The 26629-nt window shown below is 43.3% G+C and overlaps 1 protein-coding gene across 17 annotated transcripts in view; it reads right to left on the reverse strand.

Annotated features, from left to right (window-relative positions):
• The window catches only part of adgrg6 (adhesion G protein-coupled receptor G6), a 76633-nt gene that overhangs the window by 41660 nt on the left and 8344 nt on the right, over nucleotides 1-26629 (reverse strand). For 10 of the 17 annotated variants that reach the window (XM_078943012.1, XM_023952798.2, XM_078943011.1 and 7 more), the window contains exons 2-7: nucleotides 25470-25558; nucleotides 10743-11090; nucleotides 7870-8009; nucleotides 7440-7719; nucleotides 7115-7288; nucleotides 2842-2889 (exon numbers count right to left, since the gene is read on the reverse strand). In XM_078943012.1, the coding sequence (XP_078799138.1) occupies nucleotides 2842-2889; nucleotides 7115-7288; nucleotides 7440-7719; nucleotides 7870-8009; nucleotides 10743-11090; nucleotides 25470-25558 (1079 nt within the window). The remainder of the gene's footprint in view (nucleotides 1-2841; nucleotides 2890-7114; nucleotides 7289-7439; nucleotides 7720-7869; nucleotides 8010-10742; nucleotides 11091-25469; nucleotides 25559-26629) is intronic. The other 7 variants (XM_078943013.1, XM_078943004.1, XM_078943003.1 and 4 more) reach the window with 2 other exon arrangements.

Here is a 26629-nt window from a genome sequence, read left to right on the forward strand (position 1 = left end):
TCACATCATGAGATGGGAAACATGGAGACACCGGAGTTTTCCATTTGTGGTTGGCCATGATTGTGGACGACTTGAGGGTCCTCAAAAAGTTTATGACCCCTTCTTTTTTATTTTATTTTTTTTACTTGTCCTGTCCAACAGCTGGGCAAACAGATGAGAGCTGAGGGCCTCTTGTGTTGGACATATTTTACTTTAACAACAGGGGTTATGAATCTTCTGACAAACCAGACGTATGTCTGAATAAACCCCTTTTGGAATCGAGGCCAAACTTTATTCATTTTAATCATTTTTGAAAATCTTTAGTGTTGGACCGGACGGAAAAGGAAAGTAGGGAAGAAGAGAGAGGGATGTTAGGGGGGGGGGGGGGGGGGGGGGGGTAGGAGGGTGATTATTGGGGGGGGGGGGGGGGGGGGTAAAACCATGAAGCAGCATAAAGCAACAAGTTTCTGGATGTTGTTGGGAGAGTGCCCAGCCATCCCCACACCAAGACCCGTTTATGACCCGTTCTAAATGCCTCTAATAAAAAAAGGCGTTTTGTTTCTTTCAAAGTGGAAATACAGGTAAAGACACCTCTGTGTGGGAATTTAAATGTAGAGATCTATGCCGTCCTGGACTGAAGGATCAATGTTTGTCAAAATTCTTCTTTCTTTCAGTGCCTTGAAGTTAATATTACTAACAAACTAAAAACCAAGTACCAAATCAAAATGAGTTTTGGACAAGGGAATGACCCCCCCCCCAAAAAAACCAAAAACAAAAACAAATGCCAACACCTCCTTAGGATTCCTAAATCCTTGAGCATCACTGGGAGGCTGTTTGGGAAATAAAAATCATGGAATTAAAAGTTTGAAGAATTTGAACGGTGTTAAAATCCACACAAAAGGCGTTCCCCTGTTGCAAGAACGCTTTTTTATTTATTTAAAACTTTTAATACATGTATATTGGGAATGTGGGCTTGGTAACATAAAGCCCTTCGTTGCCAAGGAAATCTGAAAATTTACTTTTGCCGATTCTTTTAAGAATGACATCAACCTGTTCGTCACCCCCGGACTACCAAGACTTTAAATGGTTGCTATGGAGATAACATTTTAGATTATGATCAAATGTTTGAACTTTTTTTTTATTGTCTTGAACCATAAACGTGTTAAACTTCTCCAAACTCCTCCTTCTTCTCAAAACGTAACTTGTGGAGTAACAACCAAATGGCGTCACAGTGAAGCTGGATTGAGCTCCGCCGTGTTTCCCTTCTAAAAATAACGGAAGTTTTTCCTGCAGAGAGCAAAACTCCATCGAAATCCCTGAAATGTGACTCCGATCGGCTGCTTCAAAACCACAACGGCAGGCAGCCGGCAGCAGAAATTTCCATTACTGAGGAAGGATGCCTCTGTTGCTGTAAATGCATTAAGAGAGTCCAGATGACACGAAGGTTCCCACTGTTTTACTATTTTTTATCACCCGTGGACTCAAGGTTACACGAAAGAAGGGAACAGATAAATGAAAATATAAAGCTTTGAAGGAACTGTCTGTAATATAAGAAGTGTTGTGAAAGGTTAAAATGAAAGCCAACTTTCATGTTTTAGGATCTCTGTTCAAACACAGAGGAAGGTTAGGCTGCAGTGAAAAGAGCTTTTAAAGTTAAGGATTTCCACAAATGTTGACCATTTCCAATTCAAAAATGTCCTTTAAATGTCCTCGACCACAAAATGTACAGTATATATATATATTTTGTGCGAACTACGTACTGAAGTGTGTTTAAAAATACACAGAAACACTTAAATGATACAAAAGTATTTATGGTATGTACATGTAGAACCCTGAGATTTTCAGTCTGCAGGTTCCAAGAAACCTTCATTTGTGGGAGTTCCTCGTCTGTTTGAGCGATAGAGGTTCTTCTTAGATAAAGGAACCACCCAAGAATGAAAGAATTACTTTAAAACAAAACAAGAGAACTACACTGGAATGAGAGAGCCTTCAATGAAAGAACCAAACCAGAACAAGAGGACCACATTGAAAGGATAGAGATAATAAAATGTCTTGGGGTGAATGCAGACTGGGAAAACCCAGACCTCTTCATTCGGTCCGGATCGAGTCTTGGACCTTTTGTCTGGTCTGGATTCAGCCTGCCGGCAAACAAAACCACGTGACTAAAAAATCTCTTCACTCATTGGTCAGAAATGTATGAGGGTGGGGCAAAGCAACAGGAGGCAGAAATGATGCTCTTGTCGGGTTAGTTCATTCAAGCTGACCACCTTTGTTGTTTTGGTGAACATGCATTCATCCGACCACATGTCAAAGAGTTGCTGTGTCTCATCGTTGTGTTGTTACGGCGTTGTGTTAAGAGAATTCTGCTCAGCAAACTACAAGTTGTCTTAACGCGTGCCGCGTAACGAGACACAAAAGAGCGTGTAACCGTGTTTCCAGCTGTGGTAAAATAAATGTAACAGGTAAACAGTTTTTTCTGTCTGTTAATACGACAACCGTGACTCGGAAACGAACCTCCAAAGATGGATCCCATAGCAGTTCCCGGTCCTGGACGAGGGGCAACTCAAGTGTATTCAAACTGAAAATGTGTTCCAGATTATCGGGGGGAAACAAACTCTGGTTACTTTAAAGCAAATGTCTGAATCCCCAATTAGTTTGATGGTTATTGTTCCCTCATATTCTGTCTAAACCCTGATGTTGCTGCCAAAGTGCAAAAGCAGCAAATGTAGAGGAGCTGCAGGAAAATCTCATTAAAGGACATTGGATGTCGTTAAAGCATCGAGGCCCCGTTAGCTGAAGCGTGCGCCGACTCGGCCATGATAAACGTTATGCATGCAAAAGCAGAGTGTTAGCAGCACTCACCACTAGCAGGCGCAGCTGAAGTTAAATGAGTGCAATGCGGGTAGCAGACTGTGGAGGGAAAGATAGGTCAGTTTACACCAAATCATTCAAAAACAGCAACACAGAGACACGTTTAATGGGACTCCAGAAAGCCGTTAAAGACCCACTGCAATGAAAACCGTGTTTTTATCACGTTTTTGTGGCATTTTTTATGATGAAGGACATATTTAATGAAAATTGGGCTTAAAATTGAGTTGGTCTTCATTCAAATGAATCAGAAGCAGTTGGAAAATTCCTTCTGGAAAAAGATCGTATCTGTGAGGCAGTGACAGTCCTGGATTTCTGATGAAGTCACGCTTCTTCACAGAAACTACGTCCCATGAAACGACAATTGAGTTGGACTAAAAGAAAAGCACCATCATAGTATGAAAACCACTGAAAACGCTTCCGATTTGATTTATTGGTTGTTTTCAAGCATTAATTGTAGACTATAAATCAAAAAAATACCACAGAAACACGAAACTTCAGAAATGAAGAAACACATTAAATAAAAAACAAAGAAAATGGACGAAGAAAACAATATTAATTGCTCATAATCATAAATATTATTATTAATAATCAAGTAGAGTTTGATTTTTTGGTTGAAAAAGGAGCGGAATGACGTGAATTTATATAATCCCACCCCTATTGAGTTATTTCGTTTTATATTTTTGTGCTGTTGTCCTAATCAAGTTTTGATCAGATTTTTTGTCGAGTGGCAAAAAAACTTTTAAACGCTTTTTAAATATTTTAAAAGAAGATCAGAGTGGGTCTTTAAAGGGAATCATAGGAAAAGAACTGATGTGTTTTTTCTTTAGGTAAATAAATCACAAAAAGCCAGTTTGACTGTGTTAATAAACCGCAGCATTTAGGTAATCCATCATTTTATGTGTAGAAGAGGCTTGAACATGGAAACTCAATCATAAACACGGCCTGTCAGACGGAACCCGAGGTCGACTGGAGGTCCGGGAATTAGCGTGGGAGAGGACTGTTGGTGGATTAACGGCAGCTTTCATCCACATTTGTCATGTTTACGAGTGTGACATGTCAGTCAGCTGAGCTTAATTAGTAACTCGGGCAGAAGGCTTCTGCCGTCGGGCAGCTTTGGATTCCTCCTGGACTCCTGGGATGATCTGAAACCGGGACGGTCCTGCAGACTCGGGTTTGGGCCGGGAGTGAAAGCCTCATTAGAAAAGACTCGGTGAGAGGAGGGCAAAAAGCAGACTTTGGGAGCGATTTATTGGATTTTCGTAACTGCCCCTGAATTGTTTTGCAGCTCTTCTTCCTCCACGTAAGCCGTTGCATAAGAGACTGTTTGGAACAAACAGCCGCTCTGATTGTCTTTGTCAAAATGGCCCATTGCAAAAGTCCAAAATATAGGCTCCGTCTTAATTACTGTGGTCGGCGCAGTTTGGTTCTGGTTTCAAACGAAGCGTTCTGACCGCCGTCTGCTGCAGGTAAGAAACTCAAACGTCCTCTGTGTTACCTAACAGCAGCGGTTCATTTGGAGCTGCTGGAAGTGAGCTGAGGAGGAAAACTTGGCTCTGGAACGGCCGCACAGAGTTGGTGCCTTCCTGGCAGGGATTCCAGTGAAACCACTGCGGCTAACCTCCTGCGGCCGCACACTCATTTACAGCACACGCCCTCAGATGGAGCTCCACAAACACACACAAGCAAACACGCCGCGGTGCCAGTGTTGGCTGATGTGCTTATGTGTGAATAATGCATTTTTCGTGGCAATTGGAGGTAAAAATGCTTCCAAGTATTGAGAGCAAAGAGGTAAAGCGCAGTTTCCCTGACGTTGGGTGTAGCAGCACAAGAGTTTGCATGAATTTCAGAGGGAAAGTCACCCTCAGCTGGAGAGATGGGGGGGGGCACACTGTTGGGACCCCCTGTCTGTCACAGGCCAGGACAAACATGTTTACTCACATCCATTCCAGGAGATTCAGCTTCCTAAAATCAGCTTGAAACCCTTTTTTCATCCTCATGACTGTGAGGATGCAGAAGATGGTTTTTTCACACCCACATGACGGCCTTGTGCTGCTTCTGGAGGTTTGTTATATGGGGACTTGGACTTGAGACTTCAGTCTTATGTGCAGAGACCTGAGACTCGACCTGAAGGACTTCAACTACGTTCACAGCTGCCTCGGCAACACGCGTTCAGGTAACCACTTCCAATAAAAAGTCTAAGTTGACTCCTAGGTATATGTTTGCATTTCAGGCTTCTGTGTTCAAACTCGTGTGTTCACGCATCACTACGCTAGTTTTTAAGGCCCATTGGGACGGAGAAAACGTACATCTATTGAACATGCGTTGAAAGTTAAGCAGTTGAACTTTGACCAATCAGGGACTTTGATTTGGTGGTGACGTATGGATTCACACCACTACCAAGACTCTTCCGGCTGTAGGTACATGCACTAGTATTGGGCAGTTACAGTCCAGTGTGAACAGCACAAGCTAAATACCAGGTGAGAACGCAGCATCAGTGTTTCATGGGCTGAATTCATTGTCAGGTGTATAAATAAAAACTCTCTTTATGGGACCTTTGCCTTGAGAATGCAGAAACACCAGCTGCTGGTTTAATGTGTCGCCTAACTTCAGGAATAATAAAATAAATCAATGAACATAAACTGGTTTTGTCACCAGGTTGAACGTACTTTATTTTGATTTGGCTTTTAATCAAGTCAACAAGAAGTAGCTGGCTTTAAATAAATATATATAAAACATTCCAGTGGTTCTGGACATCTGGTTCTGCCATAATCATGCCTAATTAAGGAATGGGGCTTGGGTCTACCCATTGAGTGAATATGAGAACTTTACTGAGTTACTCCTCCCCCCCTGGCGTTCCAAACAGGAAGTGCTCCAAGAAGCCAAAATCCCATAGACTTCTATAGAGAAATAAACAGCTGTCACTCAGTCGTTCTATTGGTCAGAAGTACCATTCTTCTCTGACACCATTTCTTCTTGATAATCATTTTTTCACTATATTTTTTCTGTTATTTAAGTTATTCAAGTTATAAATCGACCAACCAGATGCCTTAGTAAAAGTAGGTGGAGCCGGCTGGTCCTCGCGTCCAATGTTCAAAATGTTTGATTGACAGATTTCATGTAGCCTGCTTTGAGTGTGGCCTTACAGTAAGCTCATTCCTGATTGGTGGGAGTAGTTTTTTATAGAAACAATGACTCTGACTGACTTGGACCAATCACTACATGGCGTCGTCTGTATCTGGAAAAAATGGCGACTAAAGTGACTTCATTTGGTTGGAGCTCAAAGTGAACCATTTTCTATGGATGGCGTCGCAATCACTCTGTCTAGTTCTCATGTACAGTCAAAGGTTCTAGTACAAACATAGCCGTGTTCCTCAATTAAACTGACAGCGGGGGACGGCGAAGGACAGGAAATTCCTCCATGTGGTCAGAAAACATTGAAGAATTGGAGAGGCTTTTAGAAGACCCCACAGATGAAGGGTGGTTCCAGATGAACCTCTGTGGTTCCAAAATAATGGGCAAGGTCCGGAAACGGCACCAAGGTGACCTGTGGTCAAATTAAGCCCAACTAAGACAAAACATCCACTTTTATCTAAAATCCCAAACCATTTTACCACCGCTAGCTTGAGCAGGTGATACAAAAAAGAATGAAAAGGTACACCATTTATGACTAATCGTAAGATCACAAAGTGTTTTTACCGTCTTCTCGTATCCAAATGTTTTAGGCGAGCACAAACCCCAGAAGCCCCAGTTTCCCCTTTTCTTAGTTGACAGCTATGGAACCTGGTATTTGATATATATATATTTAGAAATGAGGTTGAAATTAAGTAATTAATTAAGTATGTATCTGAAGTAAATTTGGGTGAGATGACTTAAAGTGAAGGCAAGGAACTCCAGCCCTCGAAGGCCAACGGTCTTCTGGTTTTTCGGATATTCTTGCTGAATACCTGGACCAGCTGTGTTCCAACAACAAGAAACATGGGTGGTTGGAAAAGTCGGCAAACAGTGTAATTAAATGGTTTTAGAAATTTTACAAAACTAAAAGAAAAGAGAGCAACAAAAAAAAACCTCATAGAATTCCTGTTTCAAAAATAATAGACTGCATCCACTGCTGCCATGTTTCTATTGACGTTTTTGACAATACTTGTTTTGGTAAAGAAGTTTAACCTATTTAGTTGTTAGCCTCAGTATTCATCCATGCAGAACTTTCAGTTCTTAAAGTGGAGAAACTGGATCAAGTGTCAAATTTGGGCTTTTCTGTACTTACTGCAGCTGAGTGTGTTGTCAATCTGAACCAGAGACGAGGGAACTGTCCAGTGGCTGTTGTCCCAGTCAATGACGTTCCCCTCCTGGTCACAGGTAAGACTTCTTAGCTCCTCCACTGTCATGGTGTGGTTCCATAGTCGCAGGTTGTAGATGTTCCCATCAAAGCTCTGCTGCCCTGAAACAAACAAATGAAATAATATTCTAATCTAGTGGATCAATGTTTCAGCTGACAACGTTTCCAAACATAAATATCTGTGAAATAACCTCCATTTTACAGAAAACTTATTTAATGCCTCCCAGATCTTTGAATGATTGAAAGATGGTACCTCCCAGTTGGAAGATTCCACCCGCTGGTACAAAGTGGTTGATTGAAGCAGAGCAGTTCACATTTGAGAAGACGCCGTTAAAGTAAACCGCTAGCTGGCCTTTTGAAGAAGTCCAGGTGAGACACAAAGGCCTCATGGAGGAGGTGAAGTCAGCAGTGGAGATGATGGAGCCAACTGGGCAGAGTTCTCCGTCAACAACCACCTTCGTCCCGGACTGATCAGAGCCAAAGCTAAGCTTCACGCTGTTGCCAGAACCATAGTAGGAGAAGAGCCACTCTCTCTGTTCAAGAACCAGGAGAACGTAATGTCAGACTGAGTCAGAATGAGTCAAAAGTTAAATGTATTGCTGCAATGTTGGGTTTGTTTGGATAAAGTTCGCATTTAAGGCTTTTGGTCACCAAACGAGATAAGACTGCAAACGTTTTAGAACCTGCTTGTTGGCGATCCGCTCCACCTCAAAGCAGACGGTCAGTTCTAAGAGCGTTGGGATGGCAACAGAGCTGGAGACCATGGCAACTTGTCCATTGCCATTGTTTACCGTCACCTTTTGATTCCTCAGCGCAACGGCAACTAAGGAAGAGAGGCGGACAGAGAAAAGCCAGATGAGGAGATAAATACCAAAACAGCAAACATGAACCCCAATATGTAAAGTTAGATGGTGGTTCTGATGGTGGACAGCTCAAATGTGGAGGTGAAGCTGCTTACAGTATTTAAGTCTAGGCCGTGTCACACAGCCACAACATACATTTTGCACGTATTGCATGGATAAAAACTGGTCATACATGAATATAGGGGGGAAAAGTGAGAAACGTTGTGGTCTTTACATAAAGTTTTTACAGATGTATCACCAATGAAACGTGTTAAAACCACGGAAGACGTACAAATAAACCCCGCAAAGAACACGTAAATCAATATAGAACATGAAACGTGTGTTATTATTGCGCAGCTTATATGCAATTCATTAGTGATTCGTGCGTCAATTACATAACTTTAACGGGATATGAGTGACGTAAAAGTGACAGAAAGTTCGACATCTGTGGTTCATTTGTGAAAAGTCGCTTAGACATACAGTACAGACCAAAAGTTTGGACACACCTTCTCATTCAAAGAGTTTTCTTTATTTTCATGACTATGAAAATTGTAGATTCACACTGAAGGCATAATAACTATGAATTAACACGTGTGGAATTATATACATAACAAAAAAGTGTTGTGAAAATATGTCATATAGTAGGTTATTCAAAGAAAAACACGTATGAATTACGTAGATCATGAATGAATCATGAAAGACCGACATTTCATACGTGGAAAAGGCGCAAAAATGTCCGTAGCAGCTGTGTGACACGGGCTTCTGAGCGTAAACTAGAACTACATTTTGGGTCACGGTTTTGATTCAGTTTGGTTTATGATGTGTGTTAAACAAAACTACAACAAAAAAATGGAAACATTTAGAAAAATCCTTTTTTTAATTTACTAGTAAATTACTAGCAAATAACAATAACGAAACTTCTTCAGTTGGTTCGTACCAAGCCTGGTGTAATTCTTCTTTAATTTAGCTAATTTTCTTGACACTTTTAACAGAAAATATGCAAACCTATGAACTGACTTTAGCAATAATTCAGTTCAACAGTGTAACACATGGTTTGGTTTAAAGTTGACAAATGGAGCATCCTTAGTTTAAATTACACACAATTTGACTCAACCTTTAGTCATTAAATGACATATTTATCTGTCTAATTAATGCATCTATTTTGCTTTAAAATGTTCAATATTGTTTCATTTAATTACAAAACCCTAAACTGAGTGAATATTGAATTCAACTTTATATTAAATTAAATAACATAATAGAACTGAATTGTTAACTTATGATTCTAAATTGAGTCAGTGCAGTTGTTTGTCAGTTATGGAGATATAACAGACTGTTAACAGAATGTTTGTCTGTAATTTCATGTTTTCTTCATATAAATCACATTTCCAGACAGCTTCTAAGTATTGGCTCTACAGATTGGAATTCCCTACAAACGATGGTATTTCTATGTCTAGATATAGATTCATTCGTTTATCTTCTCTATCAAAATACCGTAATGATATTAATGGAAATTATTGGCTGACAATCAGAAAGAACAAAATACATTTACATTTTTAAAATGTGTATCACTATCTGTACATATCCTGTAAATATAATGGCTTTGTTTTTCTTTCACCCTGTCCTCCAATCAGAGGAACTGATGAATCTCAGCACTGAAATAAATACATTTTTAACAATAAAATACATTTTATCGTCTTTATTATTAATTATTTTTAATTTTGAGCTTCATCATGATATCCACTTTTTTCCTGCATAGTACTCTAAACCAGGGGTGGGCAAACTTTTCGGAATACACCAAATGTTTCCTCTACGGCTTCTCCCTAAAACCGATGTGGTTATGTATGGCAGCTACGACGTCGAGGGGTAGCAGATTTAAAGACAGTCCTTTTCCATAAATCTTCGCTTTAAATGTAGGGCTAGAATTTCAGATTTGGCCTTTGATTCTTTGTGAACCACAAAAATTTGAAAATTTGACAGAAGGACCGGATCAGGACAATTCAGTAACTCAACTCCTAAAAGCAAGAAATCGCATGGAATCTGGACAAAAACAGGCTTTAAGTTTGTACAATAAGTGATATATTTATTTAAAAACAGACCATTTTTGAGCTTTTATTTCAAAAACGGTGGCATATGTTCTCATTTTATGGCAAAGTCAACCAATTCTTTTTTTTTTTCTCATATAAGGGAAAAATGAGAACTTAGAGAAATGCTGCGTTCATGGAATCATTGTAAAAATGACTGTCCACACGTGGACGCCAGAAAAACCACATGAATGCACCTGAGCAAAGGTCCATATATTCGTAGAGCGCCATCTATGGGGAGACATCAGAATTAGAAGGAAAATAAAAAAACTAGAGAAGTACTTTGTTTATTCCAGCTTGGTGGGCCGTAGGCTGTAGTTTGCTCACCCTTGATTTAAACATTGTTGTCTTTGCTGATCTGAAGATTCACAAAAACTCAAGTTTAAAAAAAGAAACCTGCTGCATTCAGGGTAACCGTCATTTCTGTTTTCAACTTTTAATCGTAAATATTCAGAGAAACTTAAGTCACAATACTTTTTTAACTATGTGCTGTTAAAAAATGTTTTGGTTTAATAAAGACTTCAACAAATTTACTAAAACCAACCTGTTAGAAGATCCCACCATCGTTATGACAAAATATAAAAAAAACATGGTCTTTAAACGTCATGTGAGCCGTTTTGACCCTGAACCTACCGTGACGGAAGCTAACACTGAACCCCCTCTTCCTCACGCTGAAGTCCGACTTGAAGGACAGCTCCATAAAATTCCCCGTCGAGTTCAGCGTCAGCCCGTTGGCCGTCAGGCCACAGAACTTAGCGTCGGCGTTACCCATGTTCACCACAACCTGGTCATACATGCAGCCAGACGCCTCCTCCAGTTCAAAGTCCAGGAAGGAGAGTTGGATGATGTACCCGGGTGGGGCCTGCATTTTCCAAGTACAGGTCAGCAAATTGGGATAATTCTGGGGGTAGCAGGGCGACGTGAAGCCTCCCTCGGCCTCCCTCAGCACCGCGTTACAGTCTGTCGAGCTGCAGCTCCGTACTGGAAGTTGGTAAGATCGAGAAGACTGAATGTAAGCGACGCTCCAGAAGAACAACAGACAAACACAGGAGCGACGCACAAACAGCGGCTTCCTTCAGGGAGGTTAGGAACAAGAAAAGGTCAAAGGTTAGGACAGAGGCAGGTTTTCGAGACGGTTAAAAGACCTCAAAGGTTTGAACGGGTTTCTTCAGGAGGCGAGATCAGAAGAGTCGAGGAAGACTGAGGTGAGTCCAGAAGGAGGAAAACCAGGACAAAGTGGTGCAGTCAAAGGAAAGCGCAGGAGCGCATTCAGACATTCAAGAGAGTCCAGACGGGTTTCAGCCCAAAGCTGCAGGTTGAACAGCAAAAACACGGACTGTGAAGAGTCTGCACATGCAAGGAGATCATGGTGGTCAGGTGGTAAACTGCAGCAAAACACACATTCACCTACAGCCAAAGTCTGTTCTCTCCTGGATACAAAAGCATTTTAAACATTCAAACATTGAAAAACACATCTTCTTAACTGCCTGCTCTGATGTTACGTTCACACCGAGCTCAGAAACACGGTTTGACCGACCGCTTCCGGTGAAAGATCTATGTATATGTGCGTCTACGCGTTTCAGACTTCCCCATTCAGAACTCAGCGTTGCTTTAAAAGTTTTTAGGACCATTTAGAGACACAAACATGCAGTGAAAAAACTGATCATGGAGGAGAAATGACTATTTGCAGTCCGTAAAGTCTTTCATATATCGGTTTAGAGCTGTGAAATAAAAAGCCTGGGGCAAGATGATATCTCAGACCAAGACTCCTGCAGCTGTAGGTAGACGGAAACACCGGATGGCGACAGCTTTAGTAAAGGTTTTCACAACCCCAAAGATTTATGTCAACTTTGAAAACAATAACTGCTCCATTTTTACATCATCTTGCTCACTAAAACTCTAAAATTCTAAAAAATTTGCTTTAAAAACTCATTTAAAACCGCTCTGTGTTCAAGTAGCATAGGACAAAGCAACGTCAAATCCCACCCGTGAGCTCCGTGAGTTTTTCTAGAATGAAAGCAGCGTCTCTGCCTAAAAGTGGACAACTTCTGCTTCTTTATCTCCGTTTTGTTTAGGTTTTATTTCCGACTTTTCATGTCGATTTTTGCTATGATTTGCACATCTTGTAGGTTTGTTGTTTCAAGATTGCAAGACTTGTAATTTGTTAAGAAAATAACAAATGAATCAAGATTCCTCCACTAATAAAGCAGAAGCTCATTAAAAAAAGAGACACTTATGGTTGGTGTGGAAAGGGGGGGGCGATGCAACATTTGGTACAAACCCAAATCACACTTTATTTGAAAACTACAATTTTCTTTTTTCTTTTTTGACAGCGTTATTCTTCGTTTCTAGATAACAGAAAAGAGGAACTTTGTGCCTAGAGTTGTGTCCTTTCTGCTTCTGGCCGATGATGTCCGGCCGGCGCCACCTTGCTGTTTGCCGCCAGGTCTCTCTAAATGTGAAAGACAGTCTGACAGGAACCTTTTAGGTCTTCATCTCATCAAAGTCTGCGTCAAACGTTCAAATGCTACTGAAGGAATGGGATTCTCTTCCACAAAACACATGCGGTTCCACCAATCGGAGCCGCAGGATCCCTCCCCGCCTTTAAAGAGACACCCCCCACTTCCCACAGAACTCCAGTTTCAGGCAAAACGTCCTGATCTTTTTTGAAAAACTGTTGGGGAAAAAGTGACTTTTTTTCGTTTAAATAAAAAGCAGAGAAGAGCTGAAGTGGAAAGAATGGTTAGCTTCTTTCATTCGGGGAAACAATGGCCTCTGTTGATGTCAGAGTCGGCCTTCGCCGCAGCCAAAACCACACGGCGTTGGCTGCAGTGGTGTGTGTGCGTCTGGACCGGAGGCTCACACAGTGTGAAGCTGGACTGGGCTTCAGAATCTGCAGCTTTGCTGCATCGACTCTGCTGCTGTTGAGGTCTCACAGAAGCACAGGGGATTTCGAACGAGGCCGAACGTTTTACCTGGATGTTTCTGGACGTGGCAGTTTAACCATGAATCTACAGACCTCAGAAGACGCAGCTTGAAAAAGTTGAATTCAGTTCTTAGCTAACGTTTGGAGGAGCTCGGAGCTTCAGGAGGAAGATCCTGACATCATTTCCAAACACAAATTCATCGTCAGCCGTTTTTTTCAAAATTTCCCAAAGGAAAAAATCATGTTTATGCACTTCAGTCAACACAATGCACACGTTTTTACAGATTTTACCCACAATTCCCAGTCCAGCAGCGTGAACAGTGAAACAGATGCCAACAAAGTTTGTTCTGTCAATCCCGGCTTTCATTTGGAGCCAAAGATGCAGACTGTGGTTGTTTGTTACAGGATGTGATGTAACAAAACCCAATACTTAGAGGTATTAACGAGTTACCTGTCAATCAAGAGACCACGCCCCAATTTGGCAAAATTTCACATCAGAAAGTAAAGTAGAACTCATAAACGTCACGTTGTTTTATATGGAGACAGACCTGAACATCACAGAGACCAGACGCTGAGAAAACATTTGCAGAAGATGCAGAAGATGAAAGGAGTTTCCAAAAACCTCCTCAGCTCAGGCCGAAACTGAACGCAGGAGCTTAGTTACAGGACCGAGCTCCTTTCATCCACTCAAAGGAAGAGTCTATGAATGTTAAGACGCTCCAGTCTTCTGAAGCATTTTCCTGTTTGCAGCCTGAATGCTGCTTTGTTAGCAGAGCTGGACGGAAACCAAATATATACAAAAACATGAAACAATCAGACTGAAGTCAGAGTTACGGGAGGAAAAAGAGACATCCAGCCGTTCAGCTGACGTGTGAACTCAAGCAGGATCTCTGGACGATCCCATTTTGATCATTTTTGACTCGCAAACCAGATTTGAGCCTCAGTCACATGGACCCACATGGACCAGGGCTCTGGGTTCTTGGGTTGTGGGACGGAGGAAGCACAGGTGTGTCTTGCAGTTCCCTTAAGGCTCCTACAGCCACTTCAATGGATGTCATGACAGTGGAACGTACCACTGCTGAGGGTTTGGTAAGTTTATCGTGAAGTATTGTTAAGGCTAATGGAAGTTAGACGTACGGGTGATGCCGTCACACGGTGTCCTTTGGCCACACGTCAGTTGGAAAGATTTGGGGAGGTGAAAAACTGAAAATATGAACGGCGCGCCTGCCTCTCTCCTACTTACGTCGACGCGTCAATTTCGCTTAAAAAAAGCCGGAGAACCGAAAAAACACGTCCGGGTTTCAAAACAAAAACTTCTGTTTCAAAATAAAACCTTAAAAAATGTTATTTCATATTTATGGTGATGTGCTCGCACGTCAAAACCACACACAAAAAGCAAACCTGCACAGATAAAAAACAAAAGTTTCTTTTAAAAAACATGCAGTTTACAAGGAGCCCGATCGCTTAGGCTTGGATGTTGATGACATGGGGATAGCAGGACAAACCACTCCTCCTTTGGGGCGGCCGTGGTGCAGCGGTAGGGCGGTCAACCCATGGTTGTAAGTTTGCAGGTTCGATTCCCGCCTTGCACGCCCATGAGTTGATGCGTCCTTGGGTAGGACACTGAACCCCACCCTGCCTCTGGTGGTAGGCGGACGCCTGTGTTTGGCAGCGGAGCCGCCACCAGTGTGTGAAAGTGACTGTAAAGCACTCTGGGCCTTGTAGGTAGAAAAGCGGTATATAAGTATACGCCATTTACCATCCGGGAGCTGAGGGGGGAGGAGGGACGGACCATCCGGATATTTCATGCAGGTCACCTTCAGGTTAGACCATCAGACAGCCCTGATCTACCCGTCACAACAGCTGTGACTAAGGGTTTTAGTTTTATTTCAGCGTTTTTCACTGCAGGATTGCACCTGAGGCGTCTTTAACTAACGAGGCTTCCAGTCGGGTCGGAGGTTTTTTTGGTGCGTGGATGTCAGCGGTGATACAACCAACAGTTGGAAAATTCACACCAAAAGAGTTCCCACCTCACTGAAAAGTTGATCCATTAGATGAACTTTGAATCTCGTCTCAACTCTTCCTCTGCTCTACTTTCACTTTTTCCATCTGTGGCTGCTGCCGATAAGACCTAACAGCATCACGGACGCGTCAAGCCTGTGCGTGTGTGTGTGTGTGTGTGTGTGTGTGTGTGGACGAAAATCAGGGGAAAACAACCGCACACAGGAAGTCCACCCATTCAAATATGACAACTCTGATAAGCAAATGTTGGAAAAAGATAGATAATTGCTTCACAATCCTCTGCTGGCTGTCATATAACATGTGGAACAACAAGATGACATCATGTGGGACGGAGGAAAGACAAACTAAACAACAAAAACCTGTCAGTTCACACACATCCCAGTGTCTTCTCTCCTTTCGGAGGGTTCTGTTCTCCACTGTTCCTGAACTCTTCCTTCCCTCTTCCTCCTGGTTATCTCCTCCTGCTTTATCTCTTTTCCTTCCTCACCTTTCATTATGTGTCAGAATCCGGCCCTGTTTTTCCAGCTCTTTTCAAACTTCCCACTGTTTCTATCTCGTCCTCCCCAACTCTGTCCATTTCTGCATCTCCTTACATCCTCTCACTTTGACACGTCTCCCCTCGTTTCCTCGTCGGCACGGTCTCGAGTTCTGCACCTTAACCCACGAACCGCCCGGAGGTTCTGGTTTTACGTCAACCACCGTCGCTGCTGAAGGGGGGAGAGAAGCTGCAGCTTTGGGTCACTGCGATCAGAAATGACTGCAGGCGCGCCGCGCCGTCACGCCATCAGCCCAGGATGAGGTGTTTGGGGTCTTGTTGTCGATGCCGTTTCAGCGGGTGAGGATTTCCGGTTTTCAGGATTCATTACCACCTGCCAGAAGTTTTCGGAATATAGCAGAACCGACAGGACCAAGTTGTCCCGAATTTAATGAAATAAATCAAAAGGCGACGTGGGACCACTCTCCCATGGGCCTCCCACCCGTAGTTGACCTCAGAAGGGGCCGGTGCAATGTGGACTTGAACTTGGCTTTTGGGAAATCCTAATGAATTCACCTCCATTCAGAGCCAAAGGTGGAACAGGCAGGTACACCTGTGAGCTTCTGAGTCACTTCTGACTTTTTAAAATCAGCCAGCACCTCCACGTCTCTACAGCACCACCAAGGTGACGTAAGGATGGTTTTCTGCATTCAAGCTGCTGTTAAGAACAACCTGTCAAAGTTTTTTCCATCCACCTTCAGATTCCGTGGTTTTGAATGACCAGTTTTGCCTCAACTTCACTTTTTTCCTTTTCATTCAGTGACAGTGACTCTTATTTTTCTCTCAAAATCTCCAATGTGGGAAACAAACGAACGGAATGGCGATGTGGGACGTGTCAGGTTTCTGTAAAAATCTGTGAAAACAGGATTGGATTTCCTGGTTTAGACCACAGAAGCTGAGAAATAGTAATCTTTTCTGCTGCATGAAGGGCTTTGTGTCCGACGGGGGAAGACCTTCTCCTCCACTTTGAATGTAGAATTCAGTAAAAATGTAGAGGATGATCGGGGGAAAAAAGCAGCAAATCGGTTCTACTGGAAGCTTTGCGTCCATCCACAGACGAGGTCAGCCTGTCGTCCATTCAGAAGAGAAAAGGTGCAGTGTGGCGGGAAGGGAGGAGCTTAACTGACGGATGACGTAAAGGCGGCGTTCGTCGCAGGCCAGACGGGAACCGGGCTCTCCGTCAGAGTCGGCGTGGAGCTCCGGCTCGTTTACGCCGTCTGACGGAGAACAGAGCAGCTTCTGTTCAGGTGCTGACGCGGGAGGCGGGCTGAGTTCCAGCCCCGGCGGCGTGGGCCAGACTGCTTTAAAGACGCTGCAAAACGAGGAGACGGGAGGGAGGGAGGGCGCTTATCTCACCCTCCAACAGCTAGATTTACATCCACCAACACTCCATGCTCTGATGGAGCCCCCCCATTCTTCTTTATTAGTATTGTAATAATTTTTTATTTTACCCTTATTTGCCGAGAGATTAAGAATCTCTATGGGGCATTTTAAATAACATTTAAAATGTAAAATAAATAAAACCGAAAGTTTATGTAAAACAGGTACAGGTAAAAGTGACTTTCTCAGCCTGGATTTAAAAAATGAATGAATTTCATTGATAAAAAATGGTTTTACTCTGAAAATCTGACTGTTCAGCATAAAATGAAACCCAACCGAGAGATAAAAAACTGGAGTAAAAAGGACAATCAGTTCGTTTTTTATTTCTGTGGTTTGGATTCATAAAGTCCGACAGTCCGAAGGTTGGAGCAGCTCTTTCCCAGACTCTTGTTTTGAAAGGAGGCAGCACACAGGAAGTGAATCTTTTTTCCCACCTGTACTCCTCTGCAGGTGCTTCACTTCATCTGACAATCCGGTCTCTTTCAGATGTGAATCCTTGAGGTGAGACAGCTTCCATCAAGCAGCTTTCCACCTCTCTGTCTTTTCCCTGTGCATTCTTCCTCTGCAGCAGCATTCCTCTCCTCCCTCTCCCATTCCTCCTTTTCCTTCAGCCCTTTGTTCTTGACACTCCGCCTTCTGTCCTCAGCTGCGATTTTATTCACGCTCCGTCTGCAGAACAGATGAATTCGATCCGCGCTTCACAAACAATAAAAACAGCTTTAAAGAGCTACAACTTAGAAAAATGCTGGATTTTATTGACCCTGATCTGATCCATGATCCACTTTCAGTGGCAATGGAATCCATGAAGCTCCCAAAAAATCCTTCCTTGGATTCTTTTCCCCCCAAAAAAACCTTGATTGCTTTTGGGGTCACAGGGTTACTGGAGCCTATCCTAAGGGTGGGGTAAACCCCCGATGGTTTTGCCAGCCCATTGCAGGGCACTCTAAAGCCTCCTTATTGCCAATAAATTCAAGACATTTATCACATTTAATGTAAATTTGGAGAAATATTTTTAAAAAAAGGTAGATTTTAATTTGGTCAAGCCTTGTTGTCCCCCCCTGTCCTCCTACACTACTACCACGATCGACCGGTCGATCAATCAGGTGCCATTTCAATGAAGCAGATCAACCTCAGTTCCGGTTGAGCGGGGTTCTCGCGTTACGCTACACGCCACTCATCAATCAAGCCTTCACTCTGAAGCAATGACTCAATTCCCTGCCTTCTTTTCTCAGCCAATCATGTTTCTGCTTTTAAATTCCTGATAGTTTATCTCTCTAAATTCCGGACGGTTTTGCCGGCTCTGCTCCGCCCCCTTCTCCACCTGGACCAATACTATGCCGTGGCCTCAACCCCCATCAGTGCTGGGGTCTGGGGTTTAGCCATCTAAGGTCCACGTTTATCCCACCAGGATAAAGACGTCATCGGCCCAGAGCCACACCGCCAAAAGACGTTTTCGTGCACATTTTTGTATCACAAATATAAAGAAAAAGGGGTCCAGATTATCAGAATAAAAATAACGACTCATCTGTTTCTGCCAAAGATTTTATTCCAATTCTTCTAATAAGTGAGAATTTTCATCTCAACTGTCGTATTTCGCTTTTTCCGGTGTGAGATTCCAGCCATCCGTCGAATCTGTTGATCATTCGTTATTTAATTAAGATAATCTGAATTTATTAGAATAATCTGGACTGAATTTGAATATAAAAATCTTAATTTTTAGGGTTTTGTCTGATGTCTGGTGCTTTTTGTCGACACATGCATCCTGCTTTGTTCTGAACCAATGAAACCAAAGGCCGAAACGAAAATCGCTGAAGTAATCCCCTGATCTGAAAAGCACACACAACGGAAAACGATTTCATTTTGTCCCAGACGCAGCAGACAAGACAGCAGTCGGGCTGTGCGCTCGTCATTTCCTGCGCTGCTTGAATAAAAGCAAAACAACTACGGGCAAATATTCAGAGACGTGTTTGAATAAATCCAACCTGTAAACAAAGAGGGATGGATTTTAGGATGACTCAGCCAAGTGAAGGGTTGAAAAAAAAACATGATTTTAAGAGAAGGCAAGCTGGAGTTTGGAGTTTCTGAGCGATAGGAGCGTGCGGCACACGTGGGCGCCGTCATTCCACGATCCCATCCTTGAAGGGGGAACACCTGAGAGAGATGGGTTCAGCAGGAGCGACAGGACAGGAGCTTTGTCCCGCCAGGTGAGCGCTGACTCACCCTCCCAGGTGTTTGGCCTCCTCGCCCTCATCTTTCAATAGGAGATAATGGAAGATGCCATCTGGGGCAAGTGATGAAGAATAAGGCGAGGAAGAAGAGCAGCGGACAGTGTTGCCTGGTTTTTATTGCGGTGTGGAAAACGGAAAGTGGAGCTTCTGCACAGACTTAAAAAGAAAGGCGTGTTTTTTTCTTTTTTCTTTATGTGACAGTGGAAAAATGTGAACTATTTCCAGCCTGTTCCTGTCTTCTCCTGGTTGAACTCTTCAGCGGCTGCTTCGTCTTCCTCAACGGGAAAGTTTTAGGCGAACACCAGCGGAGTCCGTTTGAATAAAACCGCTGCAACTTTTAAAGAACATTTAGGCAAAACTGATCGTCCTTTGAGACTTTTTTTCCTGACATCGTTGAGGTTTGGCAGATATGTTTCTTTTTCTCTTTGCCAAAAAAAAAAAAGGTTAAATCAGCCGAGCCGAGCGCATGTGCTAAGAGAAAAACAGGGCCTGAAACGTGGATCTTAGTCTACACCAAACCTAATTACAGCCTAATATTGGACTGATTTGGTTCCATCTGTCATTCAGGCAGTTTGTATGAATGAGGAGCTTTTGAAAGATCGAGTCTTTGATGTGTCTGAAACGCAGCTTTGATCTGGGAACGCTCACAAAACGCACAACCACAACCTGGTGCGATTGGGCCTCAAACGACTCAAACGACCCACAAACGACCCACAAACCCGTCCAGGACGGGTTTGTGGGTCGTTTGAGGCCCAATCAGGCGGGTTTGTCGACTCACACAAACCCGTCCCTGGACTGGACCTCAGACCCAGCCGGAAGTCTCCCGCTGCACACGTGTGTGGCTTCTGCTCCAGCGACCACAGACGAGGCCGCCTGCTGTGAACCCGTGTTTGTGCACGCACGAGGCGGTTTAGCACAGCTGGGAACTTTACAAGTGTGTGTGAACCGCTTGGGTTTGGCCCGAGGCTGCCGGTCGGATCTGGAGAACACGTTTGACACTCTGCTTCCTCGGCTCGCCGCGCTCCTTCAGACGCCACATTCCTCTGCCTAACGAGCGTCGCCATCTTTTCTCAGAAGCCGAATGCTGAAGTTTCCGGATCTCAGTTCAAAAACCAAACATCAAACCGTGAAAAAAATCATTTAAATATCAGACAAAACTAAGCAGAAACAACAAACGTCCAGAATCTCTCGCTGACGGGGTTTCATGACTGACGCCTGAAAAGCTCATCCAGGTCTAGTTTGGCTTGAGGGCTGAAAAGTACCTCTAAAGTAATTCTCAAATCCTTTTGAATGTTATTTCTCTGTCTCTAAAACTATTGTCCTGAATGTAGACCCATCCAATGTGGGCATTCTTTATTGTAAGCGAGTATGTTTTTTATTGTGTAGAACTTCTCACAGAAGAAAATCCCAAAGTGACAGAATCATCCAACTATGACTGGACCCGCTAAAATGAAGAGAACAGTTGAAACGTAGAGAGTTTTGATTCCAAAGAGGAATTGGAATTATAATAAAACTTTTGTTTTGTAGACCTCAAGGATCAGGCTGAACAGTATCGGCATCAGGAATACATGTCCAGGTTTGTCGGTGCAAAGCTCTAAAAACTACAATTTAAAATCAATTCTGTGTTGCTCCCGAGGTTTATTGACATCACTTATTTGAAAAAGTAGAGTCTATATTTAGATTTTTTGTGTTTTAACATGTTCTTGTAGCTTTTTTCTGTTGATGGAGAACATATATAAAGAAAATTAAGCTCAAATTTGCATTTTTGAGTATTTCTTTATCCAAATTGCTGCGAATCAGGAGCAGATGAAAAAAAGCAGTTTGAAAAAAATGGTATTTGTGGTGTAGAAAATACGCTGGGTGGGCCCGAACCTTAGGGGAGGTAGGGGGGCGGGGTTTCTCAGAGCCAACCACCCCTCCCACGACTCAAGGCCCGTTCACACCGGGACGAATTACGCCGGCGATTTTCGCCGACGTTTAACGCCTCGTGACTAAACAAAGGGCACCAATGAGAGTGTGCACACCGACGCGAAAAAACGCCACGCGTCAAAGCGTCAAAAAAAACCCCGCCTCTGGTTCGTTTTTTTTTTTCAACGCGTCGCGTCGAAATCTATTCGACCAATGAGAACGGCGCTTTTGCACACGTGTCTGGAGCCTCTGAAGTTACAGTAAAACACAACTTGGGGGCGCTCAAACACAAAACTGCCTTGCTGAGCACACATACCAGCGATGAAGATAGACGCCAAGTAGCGTCTACACTGCCGCGAAGAAATAATGACGGACATTCTAAAATATTCCCGAACCAAGCAGCAGTTGGAGCTACTGGTGCTTGAAATATTCATGTTTTCTTTGTATGATTCTGACAAGCGTGTAAATACTTGCTCTCTTCTTCTGAGTGAAAAGCGACTTTAAGAAGCCTAAAGTTGCGCAGCGCCACCTTGTGTACAGGAGTATTTCTGTTTACATTAAGCGCCATCTAATGTCAGGGAATGAAATTGCATGTTCGCTCGGCTCATCGTCAGCGAAAATCGCCTGGGTGTGAACACAAAAGACGTGGCGAAAAACGCTGGCGAATAACGCCTGGCGAATATTCGTCCCGGTGTGTACGGGCCTTCGGAGATGAATTTTGAATGAACTCCTGCTGCTCTGCAGAAACTTTGTTCTAGAAAACAAAATGGGACTTTAAAGACAAAAGAGGTTTACATAGCTTCACTTCTGAGATGCCCAGGGAGGAGTTTATTTAAGCTGTCTCACACAATAAGGCATTCACTTAGTCGTACATGTGAAAATGAATGCTTTTACAAAGCCTTCCCATGGTTATTGATGCTCCTAAATCCAAACAGAAAATCTGGAAATTGGATTTTTTCTGAAGTTTAGGGGCCAGAGTTTAAAGAAGATGGGGGCCTCACTGACAGAGATGAAACCGGAGAGTCTGTGGCACGCTCTGGAATGCTGTGAAAAGCCTATAATGGCTTTAAATGACGTGAAGTGTCCTTAAAAGCGGTGTGTGGTGGTTTAATTCCCAAATTGCACAGAAACCGAATCCCTGGTGACTAATGCAGGGATGTGAGACCGCGGCAGCTCTGGAGCTGTGGGTCTGACGGGAAGATTAAGTCAAGATCTTCATCCTGGAAAAAGAGCAAAACGGGGAATAAAGGTCGTATTTCAGCATCTGCTATCAAAAACTATTTAAAGACTCGCCAGAGTCCAGCTCAGACGAGGAAAACCAAGACGTACATGGATCTAATCGCCTGCAGGTGGATGCATCAGAATGGAGCGGAGCAGATTTTCTACGTCACTAACACGACTTTTTTAAACGGCATTTTTTCATTCATTTGATTAAAGAAATACTCAGAAATGCAAATTTGAGCTTTTTTTTGTAATGTTCTCCATCATGAGAAAAATGCCACAAAAAACACAGTTTTCACCAGAGTGGGTCTAACTATAGATTACTGACAGTAAAATAAATCATTCAGAGGTCAAAGGCCATCAAAAAATCAAATCTAATCAAACGACCAAGTAAAAAAATGCTTTAAATGACAACCTATACACAAAGCATGAACACACACCCTTCCCCTGACAACACAAACCATGTCCAACACTTCCTGTAGATCAATGCGTACATCCCATGTTTGACGCCCACAGAAAATCTGTTTCTGTTTCTTTGTCCAGCATTAAACTCTGCATGCTAACGCTCAGCCTGCTGTGCATCCATTCAGAATGAAATGAACCAAAGCATGACTGCAGGGACGGGATGCTCAAACTGTTCCAAAATAAAAGCTCTTCAGCTGCGATCAAAGAGCCAACCAGATGGAAAAATGATCCCACTGCAAATTTCATGAAAAGAAAACTCGCGTTGCTTTATGACAAGTGGTTATGTTAATAGAGCCGTGAGGAAAGGGAGGCATGCTCCACCGAGGAGGGATGGAAAGTATGAGACGGCGACGACACAGAGGGATGAAGAGCGAGAGGGAAACATGCTGGAAAAAAGACAACACCGTAAGATTTCAATCATGTAAAACGACTGCTGCCGGGAAGAAAAGAAAAAAAAGAAAGCTGCATCTATGGGAACATTCCCATGTCCACAGAGTTGAGTGGTTCCTCCTCAGGATGCCTGGTTTTACGGAGGAGAGGATGAAAATGCAACCAAAGGCAGAAAACCATGACTGAGATGAGGGAAGGTAGAAGAGCAACAGATGAGATTTTCTGTGTTTCCAAAACTCAGCTGGAAAGTTAAATTAAAGCTGTTCTGCTAGACTGTGCTGCATAGTAATTAACTGGAGTATTTATGATCATTAAAAGTGCAGATTGAAGAGAATTATGACTCCTTTAATGTGCCTCAGTGCCTCCTTAAATGAAGAAACTCACTGAGTCTCTGTGTGAAATGAGTCCGATTTAAGTCGAATTTAATTTGGTAGACTTCCCCCTGATCAGCTACATGATGGTTTTTATGACATCATTATGATGCTAACAGAAGTTCTTTCAGGTTTATGCTGAGTCGGTTTTTCACAAGTGTCTTTTTCTACAGTATGGAGACACTTTGATGGTAGCTTGTTTTGTCTGCCTGTGTCCAGAAACTCAGTGGAGTTTGTCTGGGCGAGAACGCGTTTGCTCCACATCTGGTTTGTGTCGGAGACACATGGAGAAAGTGTGAATGTAGACGCAGCTCGGAGCAGAAACTGGGCTTTCACACGGTTTACTTCAAACTCTGACAGATGGGACGAGTCAACGAGATAAATCGCATCAGTATAAATAGGTGAATTTGATTGTTTTCCTGCTGACAAAGACACAATCTGACACAATAAGAACAGGTATAGATATAGACCCGCCACCACGACGAGACCAAAGACTCTAAGGAGATGATCATACGAGTCTGGACTGGGTTTAGGACCATCTGTCAGATGTCGGGGTCGCCCTAACACACCTGCCTGAGGATCGGGTCACATGCACCTTTTCTGCATCCAATCAGACGAGCTTTATTAGTCCATCACGCCCTCCGGTCATTGTCGGTTCGTCTGCTTCTCTATGGAATAATTCACAGATCCCTGCTCAAGTCTAGTCAACTCCAGTCTCATCTAACCAAGCCAAGCCTAGCCACGTCAAGATCTTCTGGATTCTTCTCCTCCACGCCATCGACTTCCTCCTGGAAGTTCACTCTGGATCTACAGCCCTACTGCCAGTTCCCCGCTTCACCAAATCTACCATCCACAGACATTGCCACCCAGTCTTTCATCTCTAGGTTTAATGAACTGCACTACTTCAAACCTAATCCCTGTCTGCTTTTGGGTTCAGCCAACTCAATACCTGACACCATCTCCACAGAGTAAAGTTACAAAAATGACATGTTGGAACAATTGTTTGTAAAAGGAAGCGTTTTAGGACACTTCCAACTTTCCATCGTTTCCAGGCTTGAATAGTTTCGATGCTCATGGGAACCTGGAGGATCCAGGCTGGAACCGGACCACAGCATCTTATTTACGGTCTTAAGAATCCTTGAAATCATAGGACAGACGTACAGACTTGGTACAAACACATTTTCACCCCTCCGTCTGGTTTATTTTCAAACACGGCGGATCTGAACCAAAGACTTAAGCGAACCGCCTGGAAAAGTCATCCAGTTCCAAACGCTGCTCACCAGGGGGCGTTACTGTCCGATTAAGACCAGATAAAAAACAAAAGTGGATTGTCCCAATAATCCTAAATAATCCACTCCAGAGTTCAGGTGGTTTCACATCTGACAAACAAATCCATCCAAGGATACGTTGGTCCGGAACCGCGGGCATCAAACCTGCCACAGTTCTGTACCACAGAGGTGTGATCCCTTCATGGTTCATTTCTACGAATCCTTATGAGGAAATGGAATCAAGCCTGCCAGTGGGCTCAAGAACACCAAAGAACCAAATCCAAAAGAACAGAACTAAATCCAAAAGAGGCTCAAGTCTCCACGAGTCTTCCAGGTTTGTCTGAAGTCGGGGAACATCTGAATGATTCTGGGGTTACGGTTAACCCTTCTGGCTTCATGGATCTCCGGGGAATCATCTAAACCAATCCTCTGAGCCCAAAACAATCCTGTCTTTGTCAGCAGGACAATCGAGTTTTCCTTACGATGTCATTCATGGTGTCAGTGTTACCTTCCTGCTCCCGTCTTTGCTTAAATCATACAAGCATCACGTATGGGAGTGAACAAAGGTGCAAGTCATGTGGTCTAACGGTGTGTGTGTATGTGAGTGTGTGTGTGTGTGTGTGGGGGGGGGGGGGTCCTACCGTACCGTTCTTGTACAGAAACATCCAGATCAGAAGTACCAGAATGACATGACGGAGCCTTGTCCGCTGTTTTCCATCACCTGAAGAAGAATCCCTGAGGAAGGGAGAAGATGGGATCAGAACTCGCCTTGAGCTTCACAAATCAACTACCGGACAGACGTGTCTTCGAAAGAGGAGCAACAGTTTCTGCTTCTTACAATCGGAAAAGGATAAACGCTCAGAAGACGGACGGACGGACGGACGGACGGACGGACGGACGGACGGACGGACGGACGGACGGACGGACGGACGGACGGACGGACGGACGGACGGACGGACGGACGGACGGACGGACGGACGGACGGACGGACAGACAGACAGACAGACAGACAGACAGACAGACAGACAGACAGACAGACAGATAGACAACTTTATTTATCCATTTGGGAGGTTCCCGCATGGAAGTTGACATCTCCATCGCATACAGCACTGGTTGACATACATATAGGAAAAAGGAAAAAGCAGCACAGTGACTAGAAAAATTAGAAAGATTAGAACAGTAAGAAACAATTTAATTCAGAATTCAGAGGGAGTCCATCTATAAACTAAGAACGTGGAGGATCCAGATGAGGATCCCCACATTTCTGGGCTGTTCTCCATGTATTCAGTGGAACAAAGACAATCTGTTCTTACAAACGGGATCTCAAATTTCCCAGTAGAAATACTACATGTGTGATTTGTAATCATTTGTACTTCCTGAAGCAGCTAACACAAAAAGGTTCCCTTGGCTTAAAGCCTCATTTCACCTTTTAGTATCTATCTATAATCCCCCAAAAATCCCAGGCAGCGCTGAAAAACAACGCAAAATGCTGAAAGACAAAAACGGTTTAGCGTATTTGCATGAACCAACAACACTAAAGAGACTTTTCTACACTAATTGTCTCCGTTTGATTGTTATGCCCGCCGGTTACAGAATAAATGAGTGACCAGGGAGCTCAGGTTTGTTTAACCCACAAGTTTGTGTGCTCCATTCCCTGGAGAGCCAATCAAAACGCTCCTTCAAGCGATGGTGATGTGGTTCCAGTCCAGCGGCTGCTAATGAGAAGTCTTGTGGAAATGTTTCATGCTTAAATGTCAAAAAAGACTCAGATTTTTGTTTGTTGCATATTCATTTATACGGTTGCTT

The sequence above is a fragment of the Oryzias latipes genome, chromosome 24, assembly GCF_053564925.1.
Source record: "Oryzias latipes strain Hd-rR chromosome 24, Olatipes_Hd-rR_3.1".
Taxonomy (NCBI): domain Eukaryota; kingdom Metazoa; phylum Chordata; class Actinopteri; order Beloniformes; family Adrianichthyidae; genus Oryzias; species Oryzias latipes.